This window comes from Aulonocara stuartgranti (genome assembly GCF_965226115.1).
Source record: "Aulonocara stuartgranti genome assembly, chromosome: 6".
Taxonomy (NCBI): Eukaryota; Metazoa; Chordata; class Actinopteri; order Cichliformes; family Cichlidae; genus Aulonocara; species Aulonocara stuartgranti.
In genome coordinates this window covers 39649249-39666207 of record NC_138944.1, presented here as the reverse complement: position 1 = coordinate 39666207, position 16959 = coordinate 39649249, and the positions used below count along the sequence as shown (strand labels likewise).

At 42.6% G+C, this 16959-nt stretch overlaps 1 protein-coding gene and 1 long non-coding RNA gene across 5 annotated transcripts; both read right to left on the bottom strand.

Annotated features, from left to right (window-relative positions):
* Positions 1 to 968: 968 nt before the first annotated feature.
* On the bottom strand, positions 969 to 7469 carry LOC309709354 (uncharacterized protein). 2 transcript variants are annotated; one of them, XR_014277477.1, is made up of 4 exons: positions 5082 to 7469; positions 4223 to 4897; positions 3965 to 4025; positions 969 to 3609 (listed from the first exon to the last, which is right to left on the bottom strand). XR_014277477.1 is itself a non-coding variant. In XM_082537931.1 (4 exons), exons 1-4 carry the CDS (start codon positions 4328 to 4330, stop codon positions 3130 to 3132), a joined length of 387 nt encoding a protein of 128 aa, XP_082394057.1. In that variant the 5' UTR covers positions 4331 to 4955; the 3' UTR covers positions 969 to 3129. The 2 variants fall into 2 exon arrangements, 1 of the variants encoding a protein (XP_082394057.1); XM_082537931.1 differs by lacking the exon at positions 5082 to 7469 and having other exon boundaries at positions 969 to 3223; positions 3486 to 3609; positions 4223 to 4955.
* A 3343-nt stretch (positions 7470 to 10812) lies between these two features.
* Positions 10813 to 15585, bottom strand: LOC309709361. Of its 3 annotated transcripts, XR_014277481.1 has the most exons (7): positions 15143 to 15585; positions 14876 to 14949; positions 13811 to 13957; positions 13002 to 13118; positions 12072 to 12368; positions 11825 to 11904; positions 10813 to 11679 (listed from the first exon to the last, which is right to left on the bottom strand). It is a non-coding gene; the product is annotated as an uncharacterized lncRNA (long non-coding RNA). The 3 variants fall into 3 exon arrangements; XR_014277480.1 differs by having other exon boundaries at positions 11825 to 12368; XR_014277482.1 differs by having other exon boundaries at positions 11825 to 12117.
* Positions 15586 to 16959: the final 1374 nt, after the last annotated feature.

Here is a 16959-nt window from a genome sequence, read left to right as displayed (position 1 = left end):
TGTTATAGGACAACTGAGATCAGGCAGAAGATGACAGAGATTGGCTATGATGTGGATGTTAATATTAAAGCAGTTAAATATGGTTTGTTTAAAGAAAAAATGTGTGACGACAAAAGGAGACTCTTTTGGTTAGTAATGTGTGTAATAAACACACATATTTGGAAAACTCGTGCCAAAGGAGTACTTGAACAAAAGATGATAAGTAGTGATGTGGTGAGTAAACATATCATTACAGACCTGCGGAGAAGACGAACAATGGACCTGAAACTTGGGAAAGTTTTCCCCTGGAACGAATTAAAACTGTAAGTCTTGTGAGCGTTGTGTGGACTCAGATGCTAGATTTTCCTCCTTGTTTCTCCTTTTTGTATGTGCTCATGGTTTTGTATATGTAATTGTATGTGTATGTGCATTTTATATGTAAACTTGTTTACTTTAAATAAAGTGTAATTATATACAGGCTTCTTCAAAAGATTACTGCCATAAAGATGACTTCTGCCTGAGGCTCCAATGACTCAACCAGCAGTGCGAGAGCAGCCGCTCTGTCCGTTTCAGTGTACAGTGAAGTGGACTGTTGCGATAGGTCAGAAGAAGCCTGCGCTAATTTAATGAATGCTACCTTTTCAGACAGTCTCTTATTTAAATACTTACGTTTGAACTTACTGAAAACAGTTTCTAGCCTTGACAATTCTGATGACACGAACTCTGAGAAAGATTAAAAACTGGTGCAAAACAGATGGGAACCTGTGATTATCAACATTAAAAACACTTCTTTTCATTTTGTTGTACATTGCACTGAATTAAGCCTGTCGAGCAGCTGAAACAGTTCTAGGGAATGTGCTAATTATCCAAACCTCTTTATGATTCAACAGTTTTTATTCATTAACAGCACAAAGTGAAAAACAAACAGAATCCCATACATTTCAAATCATTACGTACATTTACAGATACATATTGTAATGATCAGCAGCTGTTGCTGTAAATTAATGTAGTTTCATGCCATACCACAAGGTGGCCCTATCTGTTAACATGGGCATGCGAGCTAAGAAGCGGTGAGATACTCTTGTTCTTCCGGCTGGCTAAGATTGAATAATAAAAGTACGTTGTAGATCATAAAAGGACCCCTTCTTCATAAATAAGGAGACAAACAAAACACATATATGGGAAAAGGAGGATGAATGTTTTTGGAAGTAGTTTTTAGTTTGAGCTATTTTAGGGGGATATCTGTGTGTGCAGGTGACTATTACTGTGCATAATTATTAGGCAACTTAACAAAAAACAAATATATACCCATTTCAATTATTTATTTTTACCAGTGAAACCAATATAACATCTCCACATTCACAAATATACATTTCTGACATTCAAAAACAAATCAGCGACCAATATAGCCACCTTTCTTTGCAAGGACACTCAAAAGCCTGCCATCCATGGATTCTGTCAGTGTTTTGATCTGTTCACCATCAACATTGCGTGCAGCAGCAACCACAGCCTCCCAGACACTGTTCAGAGAGGTGTACTGTTTTCCCTCCTTGTAAATCTCACATTTGATGATGGACCACAGGTTCTCAATGGGGTTCAGATCAGGTGAACAAGGAGGCCATGTCATTAGTTTTTCTTCTTTTATACCCTTTCTTGCAGCCACGCTGTGGAGTACTTGGACGCGTGTGATGGAGCATTGTCCTGCATGAAAATCCTGTTTTTCTTGAAGGATGCAGACTTCTTCCTGTACCACTGCTTGAAGAAGGTGTCTTCCAGAAACTGGCAGTAGGACTGGGAGTTGAGCTTGACTCCATCCTCAACCCGAAAAGGCCCCACAAGCTCATCTTTGATGATACCAGCCCAAACCAGTACTCCACCTCCACCTTGCTGGCGTCTGAGTCGGACTGGAGCTCTCTGCCCTTTACCAATCCAGCCACGGGCCCATCCATCTGGCCCATCAAGACTCACTCTCATTTCATCAGTCCATAAAACCTTAGAAAAACCAGTCTTGAGATATTTCTTGGCCCAGTCTTGACGTTTCAGCTTGTGTGTCTTGTTCAGTGGTGGTCGTCTTTCAGCCTTTCTTACCTTGGCCATGTCTCTGAGTATTGCACACCTTGTGCTTTTGGGCACTCCAGTGATGTTGCAGCTCTGAAATATGGCCAAACTGGTGGCAAGTGGCATCTTGGCAGCTGCACGCTTGACTTTTCTCAGTTCATGGGCAGTTATTTTGCGCCTTGGTTTTTCCACACGCTTCTTGCGACCCTGTTGACTATTTTGAATGAAACGCTTGATTGTTCGATGGTCACGCTTCAGAAGCTTTGCAATTTTGAGACTGCTGCATCCCTCTGCAAGATATCTCACTATTTTTGACTTTTCTGAGCCTGTCAAGTCCTTCTTTTGACCCATTTTGCCAAAGGAAAGGACGTTGCCTAATAATTATGCACACCTGATATAGGGTGTTGATGTCATTAGACCACACCCCTTCTCATTACAGAGATGCACATCCCCTAATATGCTTAATTGGTAGTAGGCTTTCAAGCCTATACAGCTTGGAGTAAGACAACATGCATGAAGAGGATGATGTGGACAAAATACTCATTTGCCTAATAATTCTGCACTCCCTGTACATTACACTAGGTTCGACTCATTAACCAAAACTCGACTAATAGATTTTACATATCATCTAATATTAAAAGTCTTAAATATGACACATTCTTAACAGATTTTTCTGATCACACGGTGGTTATGGCAATAATATCGTGTTGCTCCCACGAATTTTTGAACTATTGAAAACTCAATACATCTTTGTTAGCAGACGGGTTGCTTGTGCCTGAAGTTAAATCTGAAATTAAGAAAATATTACATCTTAAGATTTTTACTGCCTCTTTTACGGAACTTTGGGAACTTCTTAAACAACGCATGTGTAAATTTTTTAAATTTAAAGCGAGAGAATTAAATCATGCTAAGAATATGAAATACAATGAAAATGTAAGTAGATATATATATTTAAGAAATAAGAAGGAGAAACAAGAAGAGGAGGAAAATCAAATGATGTCTCTTAAGGAGAGCATTGATCGAGTCAATAGAGAAGTTTTATTTAACATGTTGAGACGTACTGAATTTCATGGGAATAGCGACTATATGATTCTAAATCATCACTTGACTCAGTCTATCAGACTCTTCTAGGAGGCTATGCTGAATTGCTTCTTCAAGAGCTTCATCTTCCTCCAGAAAAAGAGGGCTAAGTAGACAAGAGATATTAGAAATCATAAAACATGTCAGCCTTGAAGAATTTCTCACCATACATCATTAAAAAAAAGAAAGATTAAATGTAAATCCTAAAGTTGCAGTCATTCAACAAAAAAACAAAAAAAAAAAAACAAACCCCCCCCCCCCAAAAAAAACCAAACAAACAAACATGCAAATTGGAAACCTGCATCGAAACAATATCCTAAACAACATCTAGAATGAAGGATTTCTTTAACCCTTAGACAACAGCTTACTCAAATTCTGCCAATTTATATGGAAACATCTGCTGTCCCTCATTTTCACTCTCTTGAATGCAGCTCTCTGTTTCCTGATGCTTGGCCTCACTTTCACCTGGTGTTGTAGGCAACGCATGATGCACTGAAAAAAGGAAAGAAGGTCAGCATGACTTGCTTCATAATGTTAACAGAGCCTTTATATATCCTTATATTAGTTCAAATAAAAGTTGGGCACATATTCCTCCTTGGCTGTAATCACCTGTGATAATCCGTAAACATTAAAATCAGACAAATTAATGATGCTCTCATCAAACAAACCCCCAGGAATTATTACTCACTGCAGTAACACAATCTAACTAGTCATCAAAATCAAAATCAGACAAATTAATGATGCTCTCATCAAACAAACCCCCCAGGAATTATTATGCACTGCAGTAACAAAATCTAACTGGTCATTGAGCTTAGAACCTCACTAGGTTTTCATTCACGTCACATACCTCGTCTTCTCCGGCAGACTGGACTTTCAAAGTCACTGTCAGACAGCTCTTCTGGTTCCTCCTGAGGGAAAAGAAAGCATGTTCTACATAAAATCAAATACAGTTGCACCAAATCACTGGTAACACAGAGACACATGGCTGCACTAAAAATTGTTTACACCTGCTAAAAGTGCAATATTAATTAAGAAAATTACGTTAAGGGAACAGACTCACTTTTTAGACAATAAATATTTCTGCACTGCAATATAAAATGTTTACCTGTGCAGGTGTTTGTATCCCTGCCATTATATAGAGGCAGGTGGTGGAACAAATCGAGCCAACTTCTTGGCCACCCCAAAGAAAACTGCTAGAAACATTTGGTTTCATTAGTCGTTTACATCCTCTAATTGTACTCAAATACTGAAAAGGGAATGTCTGGCCAGTTTACAGTGCAAATGTTCTTCTGAAGATTGCTGCTACAGTGGGGCAAAAAAGTATTTAGTCAGCCACCGATTGTGCAAGTTCCCCCACTTAAAATGATGACAGAGGTCAGTAATTTGTAATGGAAGACATAGGCATTCATTGGGCTAAACTTCAGATGACATCAGTGAATGTTGACTTGCTATCCTCTGTTCTTGAATGTGACAATAAAGTTAGTTTTACTGCAGAAGTGTTGCTAGGAGTGTTTAAGCATTTACTTTATTTAAATTACAATTTTAGGACAACCTGTGTGGGTCTTACCATGTTATGGTATTATAGTCACTTATCACAGTTGGTCTCATTTCCCACAAAAAAATAAATAAATAAATAAATAAAAAAAATTAAATTTAAACTTACCTGTAATACTTACCTTGACCGCTATATTTCCTCCAAGGAGAGGCATCTAGGTCTGGAAGGTGTGAGCTCCAATTGGAGCCTGATTTTTTTTTTTTTTTCTTGTTTTCTTTTTCTTATCTGTGGGAAAGTAGCATTTAAATACAAAAAATGAGTCCACTGTAAATACCATTAGGATCACTAGAGATATCTATCTATCGATATCTATCTATCTATCTATCTATCTATCTATCTATATTTTTTTTTTAAATGTGTTTATTATCTTTTACAAATATAATGCAATAAGGCATACAGAAAGACCTACCAGGGGATCGGTGGAGAATAGAGGTCTCAAGTACAGGGGATACAGGAGTAAATGGGTGGAATACTATGGACCTCTGTTGCCAGTGCACCTGAACCGTATTGACGGAATAACAAAAGCTCACGTTCCTAATACCTAACCTAGCCAGATGCCTTGATTCTCCCCACCTGACCCTCGAAGTACGTCGACCTTCTCCTACAAGCACAAATAGTGACACAATCTGCTCATGATTATAGAGATAGCAATATATGGAGTGCTTATTTATCTATGTTTTAGAATGGCTCTTCATATAGACCCTAGTATTTTGGTACATTGAAGAGATGCCCCTACCAAATACACTTAGCCCTAACCTTAACCAGGCATCTTAATATCAGATAAGTGGTGTATACCTCTCCTCTCTCCTCCTCTAGTCGCCTAAAGGGAACAAACCCTGATCGGAACACAGAATCCTAACCTCAACCAGAGGTAAATTAGGGATAAAAATCCTCTTTCCCCTTTTGATTTTTAATTCCCTACTCCATGATGCACAGTTATAAGGTCTAGATAGACCAACTTGAAAAGCATCTTACCTAACCTCAACCAGGGGTCCATTATAATAGGAACAGGGGTATTTGTCTCTCCTCCTCCCTCTCTCCCCTCCCCCTCCCTTTTTTTCTTTTGTTTTTTTCAGAATGATTCATGAACGGAACCCACTCCACCAGAAACACCCAAATCCAGTCCGGATTCAATAGACTATTACTCTTCATCTTATACATGGTTTTTTATTTTTGCTGTTTTTTGAAAAAAAAAACCAAAAACAAAAAAAAAACAACATATTTTTTTAATATTTTTATTTTTTTCTCCCCAATCACGTTCCTGCTCTGGATATTACCCGGTGTCGGGTTCTCCCATTGGCCCGCGACAGCCCCAAGACTCTCTCACGGGCCCCACTCCCCTACCCAGTAATTAATTAATCTTGATTTTGGTTTGTGTACTTTTTTTATTCCTCTTTTTTATACAATTATTTTCATTCAGGCAGATGGGTTACCTAAGTAACATCCAGAGTGGTACCAACCAATGAGCTCAATCCTCATTAACACACCTGTCCATTCTTCGCTGTGACTCCCTCTGATGAAGCAGCAACAGGCTGCGAAACGTAAGGGGTAGAAGCTGTATTGGGCCCCAAACGGAGCCTTTTTGACAAAACTTATTGGTCTCAAAGGGTGGAATATAATGCCAACCCTGTGGACTTCTAGAAATTGGTTTTATTGGACTTAATTTCGTCCGCAATTGGCTTTTTTAGCCTTTTTTAAATTTCCTTAATAAATATTTGGCTTTTAGTATGTCAGTGAGGCCTTACCTTGTGGAGAAGCCTGCTTAAATCACACTTCCATTGATTGGAGGTCGGAATCCGTGGGCTGGAGGGCCCCCCTCTTTTCTCCTCCCTTCTTTTGTCATCTTTTGATAAGGGACAGGACTTAATCTACAAACAGAGTGCTTTGGACTCCTACCTGGATAAATTCACGGACACAACACCGGGAGAGACAGAAAAGAACTGCTGGAGACCCAGGGTGGAGTGGAGCCGAGGCCCAAACACAGGTGAGCCTCATTTACTGACTATGGATTTTTCCAACAGGTTCCAGCGGGCCCAATCCAACTTTCCAGCGGAGGTTAGGAGGAACCCATCTGCTAGAAAACACCACAATAATTTTCAGAGGGTAGGGGGGGGAGGGAGAGGGGGGACAAACAGGCTCACAACGTAACCGTTATTCTGTATATCAACCTTTAAATGCAAATACTAGACAGACTGCAAAAAGTTATTTCAAATTAATGCAGGCCATACACCATAAAAACATCATTGATAAAGCTATTTTGACTCAAACTCCCCCTAAGGGAATGGCTAGACAGATAACAAAGCTCACGGCATTCATTAGACCTTCCTCCCCCACGGAGGAACTCAGGGAGGCAGTAAACCTGAACACGCAGACATGGCTACAGAATAGCCTCTCCATACTGCAGCAACATTACGCTAAAATCGTGTTAGAATATCAATATACAATTTGGGACGACACAGCTTTTCAGGTGGCAGCAAATTGGATGATAAAACGCTATAAAGCTAGATTAGCTGCAGACACTCTGGGAGCTACCAGATCCTTATTGATCGAACAATTGGAGGGCTCAGACATCTGTTTCCTCGCCGCTTGTAGATTCTGTGGAAGAGGAAACACCGGAGGAACTAGACCTAGAGAATGAGGAGGAATTCCCACCTCTGAGCCAAGTCAATAGATTGAACCAAACCTCCCTGTATCCTTTTTTTTTTTTTTGTTTTTTTTGGAAGTGACATCAGAAACAGCAGCATGTGACATCACGTGATGGCGGAGCTTCAGTTCATCCTTTGTCATCCTTTTTTTTTTTTTTAATAGGACAGGGGGAAAGAATGAAAGAAAGAGGGGGAGAGGAAGAAAGAAAACCAAAGGGGAGAAGAGACGGTGAGAAGGGGGGGAAGAGAAGAAAAACAAAAAAAAAAAAAAACAGGGGAGACAGCAAACAACAAAGAGCAACATAATAATAATAATAATAATAATAAAAAAAAAAAAAAGCACCATCACAATAAACTAGCTAGTCATAGATATCAATAGTTACTAAATAATAAACGATATTGTGCAGCACGCAAGATAGACAGCGCACAGTGTGCTTTGAGGCAGCCGCCAAGAAAGCTGTAGTCCGCATCTGTGAATACCCCTGTGTACACCTGTGTGCATACCTGTGTGGATCAGCATGCTTGCATTCCAAAGGTTTCTCCATGTAATGATCTGCTAGAGAGTGTGGGGAGCCACAGCCCTGTCCTCTATGGTATCAAGCAGGTATGGAGGAGATCAAAACTCCAGACATCCAGAGGCACCCAGAACACAAGAGACCAAGGAAGACCCACAGAGGGGCAGCCGCGCCACTGTCCCAGTAAGAGCTGAGGAGAGTACCAGATGAGGGCTCACTCAGCAGCCGCGGAGCAGAAGCCAGGGGGAGTTGCAGTGACGCGCCCGTGAGCTCCGCCGGCAGCCAGCTGTGCCTGAGTGACCGAGCCCCAGGCCGAGAGGCCGGGGGCACCTCACCTCCAAAGTGGCCCGAGCGAGCCCCAATAAGCGGCCGCCAAGGAGTGAGCCGGTGTGTACCCGGACACCCACCCCCAGATACAAAGAACCACCAACGCACCGATACCTGAGGGAGTCCGCCACCGGCAGGGGAAGTGGTGGTGGGTGGAGATAGGCCTCCAAACCTTGGAGGGCCTGAGATGTCCCCAGAGAGGTGGCGTCTGATACCCAACCTGACATATAGACACAGACATACAGGCACACACAGACACAAACATCCATTCCCACCCTCATGCTCTCATATGTACTTCACACTCAACCGACGTGGAGACAGACATAAAGGGACGCTGTATACACGATCACACTCCCCAAGCGTACTCTACTAACCGGGTCTAGGTACCCTTGCCCCTGGAGGGGGGAACTGCACCCAGACCCAGGTGGTGTTACCCTTTTCCCTGCGGTGGGGAGAGGCAGACCGCCCAAACTCCGCAGCAGCAGGGAGGCCCCAGACCGCAGTCGGATGGCCCACTCCTCCTAGCCCCCCCGCTCCAGTAGGCCGCAGAGAACGGGGGTGAGAGAAGACTCCAAACCTCCCTCCACCCGCTCATTGTAGTGTTGATGCATGTGTGTTCTAAGGTGCAATTAAAACCCAGGAGGGCATAGAGCTACCTGCCAGAGAGCAGCAGGTAAGCGCATAGTCCCTCCTGCTAGCCCTCAATGTCTACATGTATTTAAAATTGAGAGGTGGGCAACGACGCCAGGGGTGAGGCGTACACCCTGATGGTAACTTGGACTCCGTGTATCGTGCCCACCCCCAAGATCCTATATGTATGTGTAATGAGAGTGTGAGTAATGTGAATGTCTAAGTTGTGGGATAAAATTGAGGCAGAGGCAGCCAGAAGGGGACAGAGGGGGGTAGCCTCCTCTGCATCCTGGTGACATACCCCTACTCCAAGGCCCTGCATGTGTGGGTGGTTGTGGTGGAGCAGGAGGAGGGAGGCAGCTGGAGATGGGGAGGGAAGGAAGGGAGGGGCAGGTGACCCCTCCCTGGGGCCAGCTCCCCCGCTGACCCCAGTAGGCACTCCCACACTCCGCGACCCGCCAGGGAAAGGGGGGCCCAGGCCCATCCAGACCGGGGCCCAGCGCAGCAGCGCCCCCCGGCCCCACAGAGCCCGGGACAGTCCACCCAACCCCACCACAGAGAAAACTGCACCCACCCCACCATCCACTCGTCTTCCAGACTACATGAGACAATAGACGCCCAGGCTGAGATCTTCCTCCACCTCTCCTGTATCTCCCCCTCCTGCAGAGAGTTCCTGAGGGGAAGAAAGCTCCTGCAAGGTGTAACAATCTCCCCCACCGGTTGAAGAGCCCCACAGGCGACTCGACACGCCGGCGGCACCCTGCGCCAGGGATGGGCTCCCATGCACCCACCCGCCCACAACCCCGGCAACACACAAACCAGGACCCAAGGCCCCGAGGCCCAGCCAGGGCCCCGGCCCAGAGATGGAGCGCCCCCAGACCCTCACGCCCATCCCGGACCCACCCAGGGGCAGACAGGCTACCAGGTCAGTAACCCACGTCCATCACCACAGACCCTCCCCTAGCCCCGCTGCACGCAGCCACGAGGAAATGGTCAGAAAAAGGCCCCCAACCGGACATGACCGCTACCCCGGGTTGAGCCCCCCAAGGAAGATGCCTCCGGGGAACCCCCCGACGCCCTAAGCCTGTCCCTGCCCCCACACCAATCACAACATTGAAGGCGGGACCAAACTATGACCCCCCACCCCCACTAGGTGATGGAGCCGATCAAAGGAGCCCAGAGCAATTGATCTGATGTGGTGGCCGAGGCTGTATCAAGACTAATGTAATCTAATAGATAATTTCTATATTGGTTAGAATTAAGATTATTTTTATTTTTCCAGTTCATGAGGACAGTTTTCTTGGCTATGCATAGGGCAGTGAAAACCATATGGGCTAAATTGTTTTCTGAGGTGACATTATCTAAGCTGCCCAACAAACACACTAAGGGGGAAGTTGGAATGTTACATTTCAGACACTTTGATAAGTTTTCACATATCTCGTGCCAAAACTTCTGCACTGGTGGACAGAACCAAAGAGCGTGAATGTAATTGTCTGGTGTATTGCCTTGACAGTGTGAGCAGTTGTTGGAAGATGTAAAGCCCATCTTGAACATCCGATGACCTGTATAGTGCACTCTATGTAGTATTTTGTATTGTACTAATTGCAGACTGGGATTTTTAATCAATTTAAAAGTTTTTAAGCATACCTGAGACCAGAAGTTTTGGTCTAAACTGACTGATAAATCTGCTTCCCACTTTGCAATAGGAAGGGATATTGATTCATCTAATTTAGAGAATGTTCTATATATTTTAGATAATAATTTGGGGGATTTAAGAGTAAGGAAATGTGCCGCACTTGGTGGTATTTGTAATTCAACTTGACTGAGGTTAAATTTCTTTTTTATTATGGATTTAATTTGTTGATATTCTAAAAAACTTTTCTTGTTGATCCCATATTGTGCAACTAGTCTGTCGAATGGGATCAATTCTGTTCCCTCCAATATATGTTCTAAGTATTTAATTCCTTTACAACTCCATTCTGGGAAGTTAATCATATTATTGTTTTGTAATATGTCAGGGTTATTCCAGATAGGAGTACTTTTGCATGGGATTAGTGAAGACTCTGTTATTTTTAGATACTCCCACCATGCTGTCAGAGAGAAGCTGATGTTGATACTTTTAAAGCATTCATGTTTTTTGATGTTTGAGCTAATAAATGGTAGGTCTGAAATCTCTAGATCCTTGCATAGTGCCTGTTCAACATCTAGCCAAGGTTCATCTAGGAAGGTATGTTTTGACCATTCTGAGATGAACTGAAGCCTGTTGGCTAAGAAGTATTGGTGAAAATTAGGCAGATCTAATCCTCCTCTATCCTTGGTTCTTTGTAGCGTTTTTAAGCTGATGCGCGGGGGTTTATCTTTCCAAAGGAATTTGGAAATATATGAATCCAGAGATCTGAACCAATCTTGTGATGGTTTGTTAGGGATCATCAAAAATAAGTAATTTATTTTTGGCAAGATCATCATTTTTATAGTGGTGACCCTTCCCATGAGTGATATGGGTAAAGATTTCCATCTAGTCAGATGTATCCTGAGGTTCAGATCATGAGGAACCCCACCGCCCGGGATTCACAATCGACTCCCTTATTAGATGACCATGTACCACTACCACAATTTAATATCACCGGGAGTACTTTGCCAAACCGGGTTATCTCTCCTGTTCTCCCTGATAGCAACCAGCGGTCCACTGAGTTTACTCTTGGTCCAAAACCAACAGATGAAAGGCCTCCTGTGCCATCGTGTCCTCCTCACGAGCCTTTTTGTCCCCTCTCGACTTCACATCCAGAGTTGATTCTAGGGGAGGGGGAGAGACCTGGGGGACTTGAGGTTAGGCCTGTGGCCCCTCAGACTGACGAGGATTTGTTCCAATCCACAACAAATTGGGAAAAATCTACAACTAGAGCAAATAGAAGTGAGGTACAAATTAGATCCGATCCACAGAAAAATGTGATCACAACTAAGTCCCATTCACTTCATCTGTCTAAAAATGTATACTCTAATGTCTCGGTATTACAGACCAGCCCAGAGATACAAACCTGCAGCAAGGGGTCTCAAACGACCAGCAAAACCTTTTCTTCTGCTGCCAGGGCCTCAGCTAATGATGCAGGGACGCCCCCTGGGGGAGCACAAAGCATGGACTTTAACTCCATTGGTGAAAGGAGTGTAAGCGGCCGAACGAACTTGGTGGGAAACAACTCCAACATGATGATGGGGGGGTCTGTAAACCACAGTGTGACTAAACACAAAGGCATGAAGACCCCATCTGACCACAAAAATGACCACCTTGCCGCTCCTCCAACCAAACTTGGCTCCTCCCGGGGCTCCGCTCCTGTAACAACAGAAAACAGACAAGAGAGACAGACAGCCACCGAGAATCAACAGGTTGAAAATATTAACCAGTGTCACCCGACGTGTCATAAAGCCCGCAAGGGCAGAAAAATCATAGATTGGGTATTTCGTGGGACTCGACCAGTTTGGTTCTTAGGGGACTCCAACCTAAATCGTGTACCAGCTTACAATAATGATAATATACAAATTGATAGTTACCCAGGGGCTTCATTTTACCATTTTCTCCAGATTCTGGAAAAGACACCAATCCATCCAGATGTCAAATTAGTAGTTTTATCCATCGGAATCAATAACAGGGACCAAGATGCAGATAAAACTTCCAATAAACAATTGAGAATGCTCTATAAAAGGGCACAATCTGTCTTTCCAAATGCCGACGTATTCTTTCCCTTAATTAATTTTTCACCTCTGCTTCCAAAAGAACAGAATCTAACCAGCATCAACAACTTTGCGATTAAACGATTTCAGGTACTGAACCCGCTCCCGGGTGATAAGTTTAATACTGTGGGGGATAATATCCACTGGACACCAGAAACAGCCCAAAACATATTGGTGAACTGGTGTAAACAAATTAATCTGGATTTTCAGTAGCTTGTTACCCTAAGCAGGGAGGGACACCGTCTACTGATCTATCATGGAACTCGAATTGTAATGTATTAAATCTATCTGAATTGTTCTGCCCCACAGAAAAGCAAGTGCACTTACTGGAACGGGGCTTAACCTACATACCGATTCCAAAATCATATGATAGGCTTGGTTTACGAAAAGATCTTCATTTATATCACAGAAGAATCAAACTTATGGATTATTTCTCACAAACCAATTATAAAAACAAAGGTAATACAGAGGCAAAGTTTACCTTACCGTCTCACTGGGAGCCAACATGGGAACAGATTAGTGGGGAGGTGAAGGAACTCATACAGTCAGACATTCATAATTTTCATCAGTTTCTTCTGTTCATAGATGGAGGGATGGGACGGGCTGAGGAGGAGAGGGAAATAATTAGGGAGCTGCAGGAAAACAAAAACATTGTGATTACACCTGCAGATAAGGGCAGTAAAATTGTCATCATGGACAAACAACAGTATGTAGGGGAGGCACACAGACAACTTGTAAATACCAAATATTATAGACCAATTGGGGAGAGTTTACAAAAAACGTCCCAGAGTCAGATTTACGCCGTCATTAATCGGCTATATTACAAAAAATACATCACCGCTAAACAGCGGGACTTTTTGTTTGGACCTACTTCCCCCCGTGAAAGACAATTTTATTTGCTACCTAAAATCCATAAAGAACCGGAAAGCTGACCAATACCACATCGGGTGCCGTCGGGCAGACCTATAGTGTCTGACTGCAGTAGCGCCACTTATAACGTCTCCCTGTACATAGATCATTTCCTGGGTCCTCTCTCTACTAAACATCAGAGCTACTTGAAAGACACCTACCATTTTTTGGAAGTTGTTAGACGATTAGTGCTACCCAGCAATGCCCTGTTATTCACAATTGACATCGAGAGCTTATATACAAACATTAATACGGATTTAGGCTTAAGTACAGTACGAAACATCTTTAGAAGGAATCTGGATGCTCAGAGACCAGATGAGGAGGTGTTACAGCTTTTAGAACTTTGCTTGAGGTGTAATGACTTTGAGTTCAATGGCAATCGATACCTGCAGGTGGAAGGAACAGCAATGGGGCACAGATATGCTCCCTCTTATGCCAACCTCTATATGAGTGAATGGGAAGCGGGTGCGTTGAGTAAATGCCAATGTAAGCCTCTTTTTTTATCTTCGGTTTCTTGATGACATCATAGGAGCCTGGTCACACAGCAGGGAGGAGTTTGATGAGTTCATTAGCGTGTTGAATAATCATCACGGGTCAATTAAAGTAAAGTATACACAAATGAGGTCAACTTTTTAGATACAACGGTTTTCTTCGAGCAGTTAAATGAACAGCAGAAGAAAATACTTACTCGGGTGTACTTTAAACCAACTGACACCCATGCACTCCTTCACAAAGCTAGCTATCACCCCAAACATACATTCAGGGGAATTGTGAAATCGCAGATTATTAGATTTTACAGAATCTCCTCCCGTGAAATAGACCTCCAGAAGTCCATTATGATCTTGTTCCAAAGCCTCAGACGAAGGGGGTACTCAAAAAGATTCCTGAGAACAATTAAGAGTAAGACCCTATCGGAATTGGGTTCCAGAGAGGGAGAGATTCTCTCACCCCAAGTAGCTAGTCAGGGACGGGGGGGGGGGGGGGGGCAGAGGAGGATAAGGAAATTTTGCATCTGATCACAATGTACTCTACCTCATACTTACCTTTGAACAGGACCTTCAAAATGAACTTTAGATTTCTAACTGATATACCCCCCTTTCAAAACTGTAGAACAATAGTGGCCAACAGGAAAAATAAAAACCTTAAAGATATGTTGGTTAGAACCAGACTTGGAGGCCACCGACAGGGAAGAACACAAAGCTTAGACCAGCATTTTTTAAATGCAGTGCAATACCTGTTTAACCCACATGGTGGTGCTGGAGCTCCAATTCTGGACAACTTTACACCCAATAGTAGAAATATAGTTTATGGTATCATTTGTGAACAGTGTTTGTTAATATATGTCGGTGAAACGGGTCAGACTCTGACGGAAAGATTGAAACAACATTTGTATAACATTAGGACAGACAGATTGAATACTCCTCTAGTCAAACATTTTCAAATCCACTCACCAAACTCCCTGGGTATCCTGGGACTGCAGTCCTGTGCATCATGGACGGAGGGACAGAGGAGGAGACATGAGGACCTGTGGATCAGAAAACTAAACACCAAAGCTCCTCTTGGGCTAAACTTCAGATGACATCAGTGAATGTTGACTTGCTATCGTCTGTTCTTGAATGTGACAATAAAGTTAGTTTTACTGCAGAAGTGTTGCTAGGAGTGTTTAAGCATTTACTTTATTTAAATTACAATTTTAGGACAACCTGTGTGGGTCTTACCAGGTTATGGTATTATAGTCACTTATCACAGTTGGTCTCATTTCCCACAAAAAAAAAAAAATGTCTTCCATTTTCTGATGATTGCTCCCACAGTTGATTTTTTCACACCAAGCTGCTTGCCTATTTTAGATTCACTCTTCCCAGTCTGGTGCAGGTCTACAATACATTTCCTGGTGTCCTTCGAAAGCTCTTTGGTCTTGGCCATGGCGGCGTTTGGAGTCTGACTGCTTGAGGCTGTGGACAGGTGTCTTTTATACAGATGATGAGTTCAAACAGGTGCCATTCATACAGGTAACGAGTGGGGGACAGAAAAGCGTCTTACAGAAGACGTTACAGGTCTGTGAGAGCCAGAGATTTTCCTTGTTTGAGGTGACCAAATACTTATTTTCCACCCTGATTTACGAATAAATTCTTTACAAATCCTACCATGTGAATTCATGGATTTTTTTTTTCACATTCTGTCTCTCACAGTTGAAGTGTACCTCTGGTGCAAATTACTGACCTCTGTCATCATTTTAAGTGGGGGAACTTGCACAATCGGTGGCTGACTAAATACTTTTTTTTGCCCCACTGTATTTCTTCTCTAAGTTGTGCTTCAGACCAGTCAGATGTAAAGGAGATCTTCCCAATAAGGCCATCTTGTGCTAGTTTTGCTCGTGAATCTCCTCTCAGTATGAGAAACGTTGATGCTGAAGACAAGGGCAAGCACACAACATCTTTTGTATAGTGTTTGCAGGTCTTGTTTTTTCTCACAAAATGTGAGCGCGTAGCATGAGCTTGAGGAACTGATGGAAGAGGAACCTGAAATGAATTCAAGCACAGATACAGATAGACACCTATGCATTACAATACATCCGTAAGGTTTCTGTTATATGTTCATTAAAAAACAAAACAAAACAAAAAACTGTAGACTCAGACCATCTTACTATTGTCTACCCATTACACAGAAAACTGAACCTCTTGTACCTTGTAGATTAGCATTTGGTGATTGTTGGTCAAGTTGGTGATTCAGTCCCCAGGTGCTCTAATCTACAGCTACCAATGGGTTTATCTAAGTACAGAAAAAGTGCTTGTATTAATCTGTGCCTGTGAATGGGTAAATGAGATCTGTTGTATAAAGTGCTTTGAGCACTCAATTAGAGTAGAAAAGGCCTGCAGTTAGGTCAGTGTGTATTTGGACCCTAACAAGTTTTATTTTGTTGCCCGTTTACTGAAACATATTCCAATCAAAATTATATCATGGACATGATGTGCAGACTCAGCTTTAATTTAGGGTATCCATATTAAAATGATGATGTAATTACCAATTAAGCAGATAAAAGGCCTGAAATTGATTTGAGACGTAGTGTTTGCATTTTGAAAATTTTACTGTGAACAGACAACATGCGGTCAAAGAGAACATAACAGAAAAAAGAAAATTAAGAAATTAATACAGCCACTACAGTGACCATCAAAACAATGAAAAATATTGCCGTAAAAAAAATTTTGCGACACCACAGAACCAATGATAGCGTATAATATGAAACGATAGATGTTTTCATATCGTCATATCGAACAGCCCTAATACAGAGGGTTCACTGCAAGGTGCAAGCCACTCATAAGCCTCAAGAATAGAAAGGCTAGAATGGACTTAACAACAAAACAAAACAAAAAAAACATCTAGTAAAAGCCAGCTAAATTTTGGAAAAACATTCTTTGGACAGATAAAACCAAGATCAACCTCTATCAGAATGATGGCAAGAAAAAAGTATGGAGAAGGGTGGAACGGCTCATGATCCAAAGCATACCACATCATCTGTAAAACATGGCAGAGGCAG